Source organism: Nicotiana tomentosiformis, chromosome 8, assembly GCF_000390325.3.
Source record: "Nicotiana tomentosiformis chromosome 8, ASM39032v3, whole genome shotgun sequence".
Taxonomy (NCBI): Eukaryota; Viridiplantae; Streptophyta; class Magnoliopsida; order Solanales; family Solanaceae; genus Nicotiana; species Nicotiana tomentosiformis.
This window is the reverse complement of record NC_090819.1, coordinates 14,903,608-14,914,112: the sequence shown is the minus strand read 5'-3', so window position 1 is coordinate 14,914,112 and position 10,505 is coordinate 14,903,608. Positions and strand designations below refer to the sequence as shown.

General features: G+C 34.0%; 1 protein-coding gene across 1 annotated transcript; it reads right to left on the bottom strand.

Moving 5' to 3' along the window:
* Window positions 1–2,207: 2,207 nt before the first annotated feature.
* On the bottom strand, window positions 2,208–5,109 carry LOC117280235 (Y' element ATP-dependent helicase YJL225C-like). The gene is made up of 5 exons (XM_033659913.2): window positions 5,015–5,109; window positions 4,036–4,344; window positions 2,918–3,013; window positions 2,560–2,655; window positions 2,208–2,443 (listed from the first exon to the last, which is right to left on the bottom strand). The coding sequence occupies exons 1-5, from the start codon at window positions 5,088–5,090 to the stop codon at window positions 2,436–2,438; spliced, it is 585 nt and encodes a 194-aa protein (XP_033515804.1). The 5' UTR covers window positions 5,091–5,109; the 3' UTR covers window positions 2,208–2,435.
* Window positions 5,110–10,505: the final 5,396 nt, after the last annotated feature.

Genomic DNA, 10,505 nt, shown 5'->3' with positions numbered 1-10,505 from the left:
GTAAACTTTGCAACATGTGCCCCCCCCTTAAAAGATAGCTAGTCCCTCATGTTTTTCCATTTTTCCAGTTGTCCCCAACTTCCTTGAACCAAATGGTATTGAATTAGGCACAATTCCGCTGCATATGATGGGCTATATTCCTAGGGCACAGCTTGTCTAAACGGACACGAGAAAATCTGGACATCTTATAATTGACTACTGATTTTCTCGTTAATTAGCCTAAGCAGCTTATTCACAAACCAATGAAAGGAGGTATTTTCAGAAACTACTATTGTGTAGTGGCTATTAACTTGCTATAGCTATCATATACATAATTACTTCCTATAGCTACTATTTAATTATTACGGTAGTGTATTTACATGTATTTGCGTTGCTGTATTCATGAATACAACAGCAAAAAGCGCTTAAAATCAAGGCAGTTTAGCTGTACGTGCATGTATTCGCAATGTATTTATGAATACAACAACAAAAAACGCCTAACAACAACAAAAAACGCCTAAAATCAGGGTAGTTCAGCTGTACGTACATGTATTCACATGTACTCGCGCGATGTATTTATGAATACAACAGTAAAAAGCGCCTAAAATCAGGGCAGTCTAGCTGTACGCGCATGTATTCACATATATTCGCGCTGTTGTATTCATGAATACAGCTGTACGCGCATGTATTCACATGTATTCGCGCCATGGTCTACTAGACCCAAAGTACTAAGAGTTCAATGAAACTGATCAAGAAAACCCTGCATCCTCAGCAGGTTCTCCATTGAAATGCTTAAACTAAGAGATTCACTGAGCATTTTACATCTCCGTCTTTATTATCAAACACTTTTCCGGTGGAACAACATTATAAACTTCCAGTAAACGCATTACATCGATTAGTAAAAATGTAACAGCCCTTGACAATTGGGAGAAAGCTACCATTATGAGTTTAATACTCCTTTTGAACCCTATTTTAAATGTTTGTTCCAAACAAATTTCCACACAACATGCTTAAGAAAGTATCTAACAGCAAATCCTGAGTTGCAAGAAAGTGAAATGCTCAACGGATCAGTTAAACTGATAGATCATTAAATCAAAATCCTTCATTTGGTTTGAGAGAGCCTGAGAAATTATGCATTCAATTTACAATTATCCGAGTGGAATTAATCAGGAAAATGTATTAGAATTTTGATTTTGATCTTTGCGATATATGTCTAAGTTTTAACTGACTAAATCCATTTGGAAAACCCACTGAAATAAATTATAAACATGAAAACTGACTAAACTTTTCTAGAATGTGACATAAATTAAAGAAAATGGCATTACTTAATTTGCAAATTTAGAAGATATCAGTTTTAACATTCATCAAAAAGGAGGATTAACCGATAGGCTCCTGAATAAGATTAGCTTCTCTGGCGAATTTATCGGCTGTACTTCGAAATCCTTTCTTAACCAAGTATTCATGAATGTAAAGTTCAAGTCTGAAAAGTGAAAACCAAACCCCTCATAATCGAGAAAATAAGAAAAGAATTAAAAAAGAAAAAACAGAGACATTATACATACAGTAACAGAGGAAGAAATGCATAATCTCAAATGAAGAGAAAAAGTAAGTTTAGTGAGTTTAAAGTGATAAAAGTAAGTGTAGTGACTTTTGATAGAAAGAGTCGTAAATTGGATTTTTTAAGATGTAAGATAGATGACTTTGAAGTGGCAAAAATGAATTAAGTAACTTTAATTTGTTGGAAAAATTTGTATGTTGGTTAACCATTTGAGATATTAAACTACATTAGTCTATTAAAGTATCTGAAGGAGTTGATCATAATTAGCTTAGTACATTAATCCTTCATCGTTAATCCCTTTGACAGATATATAATCTGCATATTTGATTGACTAAGATGCTTATTCACAAACCAGGGAAGCAATGCTATTATGTTAACTAAGAGATTCAGCGTGCATTTTACCATCTCCTTCTTTATGGTAAACACACACACACACACACTCTTACGTACAAAACATGCATACATACACAGCTTCATATATATTGTAACATAATAATGAGATAATGATATCCGATGTTTTTGGTTAAGTGTCAAGAGATAGAACTTTTCTGTTGAGCAGTCAAGCATAATTGAGTACTATTATGCAAACGAGAAGACGATCAATCCAAACTGCATAAGAGATCCATTTTTACCATTTGCAGTACGTAGAACTATTATTTCCTCATAGAGTCATACTCATACACATCACTAGCTAGCATTAATGGCGGAGATAGAGTGAAATGCACGCGCAGCCACGACTTCATAGTATAAAGTATATGAGATGATAATATCCAAAAAAAAAAAAGTTACAAGGAAGTGAAATGCTCAATGTGATCAGTTAATAGTGTGTTTCTCAAAATATCACATTCTCCATTCCATGTCAACTGGTAGATCAGTCAAGAGCTAGATTGGCTGGAATTCAAGATCCTAAAAACCAACAAGAATATATATCAGTTAGTATTACTTTACCCCTAAAACAGGTCATGATTCACTAGCTTCCTTCAAATAAGAAACAAAATGTTAAAGTTTGCAATTAAACAAACCTGCATCAGATGTTCTTGCCATAGGACACAAGCTGTCGTCTGTAGGGGCATTGGGAGTTGCTTCTGTCTGCAAATTTCTGGATTGGTTGGATGTGCCTAACAGCAAAAGGACAGTCCGTTAATAGTTTTGTCACTTAAACAGAACGACTGATTAATTCATCTAATTGGAAAGAACTACAAACTAGCAAACAGAAAACAAAAATTGTAGTACTATACTTTCATAGGTCAGCAAAATCCAAATATGTGAGAACAATTGAATATAGTCCTTATGCTACTCCAATTAAACAGTCATGATAGAATACGTACGAAACTAATATGGAATTAAGACGGATTAATATATATTGTCAATCAAACAAACCTGCATCAGATGTTTTTGGCTTAGGACACGAACTGTCGTCTGTAGGGGCATTGGAGGTTGCTTCTGTCTGCAAATTTCTGGATTGGTTGGAAGTGCCTAACAGCAAGAAAAGAAGAATATCCATTATTAGTTTGCCACTAAAACACAACTGATTAATCCATTTAGGAAGGACTAATAACTAACATATAGTTAGCCAGCAAATCTGTAGGGGCAGCAAAGAATATACTTAGCCTGCATCACATGTTTTTGGCTTAGAACGCGAACTGTCTGTAAGGGTATCGGGAGTTGGTAAGCCTCAAAACGAACTCTTAAGCAGTTTCATTACCAAACATTACTTAGCATCAATGGTCTTTGCAAATATATATATATATATATATGACCACCAGAAATGTGGTCTTCAAAAACATTAACTAAGAGATTCACCGTGCATTTTACCATCTCCTTCTTTGTTATTGAACGACATTATATCTAAACACTCAGGTAGTACTATTTACCTCATTCATACCGCTATCATTAGTGGCAGATATAGTCTGGTATGTACACACACGAGCGCACAAAAACACACACATGCATACATACATACACTAAAGATACAGATCTCCAAACAACAGGTAAATAAAGCCAAAGTAAGAGTGTAATCTCAGTAACTGTCAGTGTATGGTCATACGTCACTGGAGATAAGTATATAGAAGGAATGAAAACGTAAGAGAAAATGATAGTCATACGCCTTAGGTAATTGCTCGTAGAGTTAAATCTATTTTCTAGTTCAACTATTTATATAAACGCGCGCCAGTGCTCACTCTTTATTGTCCTTTCAGAATTAAAATGACAATAGCTTGAGTACTATTATGCAAACTAGTAGATCAATCCAAACATCTGCCAGTATCCTTAAAATTAATCATTACTATCTAATCCAAGAAGGATCATACCAAGGCTACCCCTTTTATGTTAAAAAGCAAATATTGTCAATGCTACAGGTGTTCATATGAAACTCTATGCTTTAGTCTCTAGGCTACAATTGGCAGCTCAACATGGATTTAATGTATTAGTATGTCAATATAAACACATTCTAATTACATAGGTGACTTCATATGTCAGACATTATCAAGAGTACAAACCTTCATCACATGTATTTGGCTCAATGGGACGCGAACTGTTATCTGTAGGGGCATCAGGAGTTGGTTCTATCTGCAAATTTGTGTCTGTGTCTGAAGAAGTAGAACTCTGTCCTTGGACCAAAGAGTCTGATGCAGATAGCTCTTCTGGCATTTGAGGAAAATCTGGAATATGTATACCAATGCCTTGCCTCAACCTTTCTCTAAAATTTGGTTCTTGTGGCTGCGGGATGTGCTCAGGCCATGCAACTTCAGTGTTGAGTATCCCATAGGCTTTACGCCACCAGGCAGTAAAAAATCCATCATCCATAGCTGAATCAATATCCCCACAATATTAATTATTAATCATGATTCTATATATAGTTTAAGTATAACATGACATACGAGCCCTCCATTTTAACGAAAAAGAAAACAGTGGGGGTTCACAATACGAAGGATAAAAAGGAAAGCCTGGCGCACAAGGCATTCCGTGTTCATATGAGGTCCAAGGAAGGGCCGCACTCCAAGGGGTGTGATATTGACAACCTACCCTAATGCAAGCATTAGTGGCTGCTTCCATGACTCGAACCCGCGACCTATAAGTAACATTAATCCATCTAATTTTTAGTGTGAACTCGACCTTGAGTTTTTAAACTTCTAAAAGAAGATTTGTATGATTTTTTTTTTTTTTATACTCTATCAATAGTAACGTGACAAATAAATCACTTTACTGAAGGAGAAATTTACCTGTGCTTATCTCTCTAAAACAATGGTGACTAAACTTTTCAAGAACGTGTACATAAATTAAAGAAAATGACCACATTTCATTTGCAAAACTAAGCAACATGATAGTTCAAGTAAAAATATTACCAAGAAACTTCAAGAAACAAGAGACCCCATTAAAGAAAGTAATAGTAGCTGTTTCCATTTAAAACAAAGTCTAATTACTATATTGGAAAATCAGTTTTTAATACTTAACATTTATCAAAAAAGGAAGACTAACCAACAGTGTTTGGTGGTATAACATTAGCTTCAGCGGCGAATGTACTAGCTGTATTACGCATTCCCTTCTTAACCATGTAATCATGAATGAAAAGATCAAGTCTGAAACCCAAGAAAATGAAAATAGAGTCAGTATACAGAGCAAGAAACTGAATAAATCCCAAATGAAGAGAAGAAGAAGAAGAAAAAAAGAGTTAATGTAGAAAATACGTATCAACTCACAGTCTTTGTTTTTCTTCGTCGTCCATTATCAGCACAAAAAAAAAAAGGAATGTTTTGAGCAATAAGAATTGGAAAATTGGAGAGGATTTAGATTAAAGAATGAAAAATGCAGAAAATAGAGAGAGAGTTAAAATGAAGGGGTTATGTTAGTTTGTATAAAGAAGGAAGTTAAGTACTGTTGGTGCTATGCCAAAACCGAACGGAATATAACTGACAAACGAACTAAATTTGGCGCTAACAACGGTAATTTGAAATGGGGAAAAAAAAGAAGAGAGAAAAATAGAAAGAATTAACTGAAACGAATCACTTCCCAGAAATTGAAGGATCGGTAAATTATCTCTTTTTATGGAATTTAAATGTTATACATTGATAGTGTAAAAAATATTAATTCGATCAGGATATTTGATAGTTAATTACATGTAAAAATCTTGATAAGTATTCAATAATTTATTAAAATGGTACTCCATCCGGTCCACTTTAAGTGATTTTGGTCTTTTTTTGTGATCCACAATATTTGATTTTTTCAAATTTCAAGAAGGAATTAACTTTTTTTTTTTCAAAATTGCTCTTGGAGTAAAGAGTCTAGGAATAGTTTGTTATATTTCAATGAGCAAATTAAGGTTAAAAGGAACTTTCCTTTCTGTATTATGTTTACTTGAATGAGAAATATTTACATTCTCTTCTCTTCATTTCTTGTTTTCTTCTTATTTTATAACACGTTATCAGCACGAAGTTCTAATCAACTGAGGTTATCTGTACAAAGAGGTAGTTAATATCTTTTCAGATTCAGGTATACATTCTTATGTTTATAACGTTTCTATTGGGATCTTCTTTATCCTGCAATTTAATTACCATATGCATAACTTGTTTTGAATATGATTATAATAATTGCCTTGGTATGAAAACAATAAGTTTCGGTTAAATTGTTATTTCATTATATAAACTACGAAGAAGTTCAAACCTACACATAAATAGGATAAGTATTAAATTAAACTATAATGATTAGACTAATTAAGCCCACATCCATATATTCTGGCGGAATAGGCATTTAGAAGGAATTCTTGCAAATTTTTCAAAAGGTTTAAACGTGTCTTCAATGAATTTATCACCTAAGTGTACATTCTAATTAATGACTTTAAAATTAATGACTTAACTATTAGATGAATCGTATTCAATGTTGAAACTTGGCAGAATTGATATCATCTAGTTTTTTGCCTACTTAACTTATTGAAACGTCTTCTAAATAAGTTGAACAAAATATACTAGTACCTATTAATGAGATTACTTCAACTTATTTATTCTCTGGAAATATACTTACCTGTCTAAAGTTCTTGTGTGTATATTAAGCACTAATTTATCATCGCACTACACATAATTGTTTGTTCTAACAATTATATATAGAAAATATTAATACACGATTATATTCTGCATTGATTTTTTTTCATTGATAATAATCCTTATCATTCTAATTCACTTATTTTCTATGATAGTTTTCACAAATCTTCTACATTTAAGAAAGATTCTTTTAATAGATATTGTGACCTTTCCATTTCTTTTTATAAGTTCAAAAGCTCAACGTCAAATAAGTACACCCAAAAAAATAAATGAGTTTGTCCCTCATATTATGAACCAACCCCTTATTTTTCTTGGATCCCTTTTTAATCTTTATAATGAAAGGAATATCATTAAGGTAATTTTACGGATGGTCACTCAATTTTCTTTCATTACTTAAGTGTCATAGAAAATATGTCCGATGTTTCCTCTTGGTGAGTTTTCTGTGGTACTTAGGTAAAGTTGACTTTTTTTGTTTTTTGGTTATAGTTGATAGTTTAATGAATTTGGTGCAATAAAGTGAAAGTTGAGTGCTAATTCATTTGGATATATTGTTTCAGCTGTCGGACCTCCAGAGGAATTTCTGACAGAGTACAAGGTCAGGAAATAATCAAACAATGGGACATCAAATTCACTTATAGTAATGCACACACAAAAACTGACAGTCTAAGTTTGCCTTTTAATGGTGTTGTGTATGCGGAAGTATCAATTTGGTTGTTGAAATTTGTGAATCAGAAGTTCTAAAACTCTTTGATGTTCTACAGACCAGTGAGTGTCTTATTACAAAATTGTGTTCATAACTAGCACGGTTTTGTTCCTTCCAATTTGATAAACGTGGAATTAATTTGGGAGGAAATATGCATACGGTTCGCTTTGTATAGTAGAACTTGTTTACAACAATAGATAAGTATTACTGGCAAAAAATTAAACAAGGATGTTTTGATGACAATTGAATCCGATTGCCCTAAATTTCGCTTAGTATAGTAGAATACTAGAATGTCAATTTGGTAAAGGGCCTAATAAGAATCACAAGTATTTCGGCACCCAAGGGTGTGACTAGGTGTTTAATAAATTATATATATATATATGGGGGAAACAAACAAGGATGTTTGGATGACAATTAACTTCGATTGCCATAAAATTTGCCTAGTATAGTAGAATGTCAATTTGATAAAAGGCCAAATAATTGAAAATAAAATAAAAGTCCAAATAAGAATCACATACATTTCCATACTCAGTGCAATAGATATCACCAGCAAAAGTAGAACATGAGATTAATGTCACAATAAACGAAAGTTGGGGGATGCTAACACATGACAAAAAAGAGTAGTCCGGTGCACAAAACATCCCGTATTCACGCAGGATTCGGTAAAGGGTTGCACTCCAATGGGGTGTGATGTACGCGGCTTACCCCTAATGCAAGCATCAGTGGTTGATTCCACGGTTCGAAAACATGACCTATAGGTCACACAGACACAACTTGACCGTTACTCTAAGACTCCCCATTGTGCTAATACATGACACCCCTTCTAATAATTTATCTTCTCTTAATCCAACTAAATCATGAAGTGGTGTGATCTTCTCCATAAGACAAGTTATATGACCACTAGGAAAGTTTTGTACATGTCCTAGTGAATAGGGAAGCTCAACCATCAATTTTGTAAATTTCTTATTGATAGGATCATAAATAAAAATTGAGTTGCGGCCAAAGCAATATGTCATACCACAAAGCAATAACTCACCAGAAGGAAGATTCCCAATAGGTGTGACCTCACAAAAATGTCTTACTAGTTCATCTGGCATGTTGATACTGTGCTTGCTCCATATAGAGTTTTGGTCATCTTCTAACGCCCAAACATTCAAAACCGTCTTAAATTGTGTCTTATGTGCTAGGGCTAGGCGCCCTTCAAATTGACCGAATATGAAATCGAATATCGAATGCTCTTGCATTGGTCGGTTGAAAATTGTGAAATACTCTTGGTGGACATCAAAGGCAAGAAGATACTCTTTCCTTGGATCGTGGATTTTGCAATAGATTATACCATTCACAGAGTAACTTTGAACTTTGGAATAGGGAAACCGAGGCAAACCTTCCTGAAAGATATCTTTCCATCTCCATGTCGATCTTGAACTTGTTTTAAGAGTGAAGATCTTGTAAACTAGTTGATTGGCAAGGGTAGTGACTTTAAGAGATTTGTACACATTATCCACAGGATCAAACCCGAGAGCAGATTAAATATTATGTGCGTCACTACGTGAACTTGAAGAGGGAAGCTCCATAAGTTCACGAGTAGTTACATTAAAAAGTGAAACTTGATGAGCCGTGTAAAGGCAAACAAGCCCGTTTGTAATTGGAGAAATATCCTCATAACCAAAATAAGGCAAACTTAACCTATGTGCAAATACTTCCTGCAAAATAGAATGGCCTAAACGTATAAGTAATGGCAGATCCTTAGTGTGCGTAGAAATTGAGTTGAAGTTCTATGCATCAACACTAGTGTAACAGAATATTTACAAACTTTTTATTGTAAGCATTAATTATCTGATAAGAATGATAACTAACCTACTATCACAAACTGACTGACAACAGTGAGTTGCTGTAGTGGTGAGCACGTCCTCCACTTACAACTAAGAGATTGTGAGTTCAAGTCATCCCAAGAGCAAAGTGGGAAGTTTTTGTAGGGAGGGAGCTGAGGGTCTATCGGAAACAACCTCTCTACCTCAGGGTAGGGGTAAGGTCTGCGTACACACTATCCTCCCCAGACCCCACTCGTGGGATTATACTGGGTTGTTGTTATCACAAATTGAAGTGTATGACTTAAATACATAATAATTTAAGAATAAGAACTCACATCATTCCCATGAGTTTAAGAAGCTGTCGATGGGGAAGAGATTGATGAATATACCGGCGCAAGGCCTATGAATTTTCATGAATTCAGGGTGACTGATCATTGATGACCAAGATTTCGATACGCACTTGAATCTGTTTAAGGCCTTAATGGGCAATCGAGCTAGCACTTCAAACACAATATCAGAAAGTATTTCTTTGTTACCAGTAATCTTCTTCTTCTTCTTCATCTTCGATTGATAATGCCAACACAAGTAGAAATTGAAAACCTTAAAAATATGGACTAGAGTGCAGACATAAAAGAGATTGAAAGTGTTTGGACTTTTAGTTTAAGGAAAGAAACGGAAGGGCTATTTGCAGCGAGGAATGTGGTACATATTAACCTTTTAAAAAAAGGCTTGATACATACTTTGTAACCCTAACTTGCACCCAAATACCTTTTGATTATACACCCCTACTTTACGGAAAAGTATTTTTTTTTTCATTTTAAAAACTTTGCCAAACACCTAAAAAAAAAAAAAAAAAAAGCACTTCAAACAAGCTATTATTCTCAACAATAACAAACCTATTAAATTCTCATAGGGACTGAAAATGATAGTGTGTAAGCAAGTCTTACTTTTAAAAAAAAGTTGATACAAGTCACATATATTAGCTTGCTTAAATTTGTGGTTAAAAAAAAAAAACTCTGGCTAATACAGTCCATTTTGTCCATGTGGTCATTGCGTGTTTTATGCACAAAAGAAGCGAGTGAATAGTTAACTTTTATTTTTGAAGCCTTATTTTAACTTAAATTATTTGTTTCTACCAAATAAATGACATTTTTACTATATAAATGCGTAAGAAGTAAAACTAACTTGATAATAAGCATAAAAGGCATTAATTCACTTTTTGAAAAGGAAAAAGGCCAAATATACTCCACTACTTTGGTATATTGTTCACATTTACTCTCTGTTATGCTATCGGGTCAAATCTATCCTCACCATTAGCAAAGTTTTCAAATTTGTCCTCTAATCTAACGGAAAGCCCCCAAATCCCAAATTCCTTCTATTTACTACAATTTTTTCTCACAAATTACTTATTCGTGTGTGTG

Bases quoted from the DNA above. Each gene is read 5' to 3' on its own strand.
- LOC117280235 (XM_033659913.2), bottom strand. From the start codon at position 5,090: ATGGTTAAGAAGGGAATGCGTAATACAGCTAGTACATTCGCCGCTGAA. The intron at 4,345-5,014 runs GTTAGTCTTCCT...ATATTGATTCAG, and splicing joins TATACCACCAAACACTGTTG to CTATGGATGATGGATTTTTT. The intron at 3,014-4,035 runs GTTTGTACTCTT...TCTTGCTGTTAG, and splicing joins GCCAAATACATGTGATGAAG to GCACTTCCAACCAATCCAGA.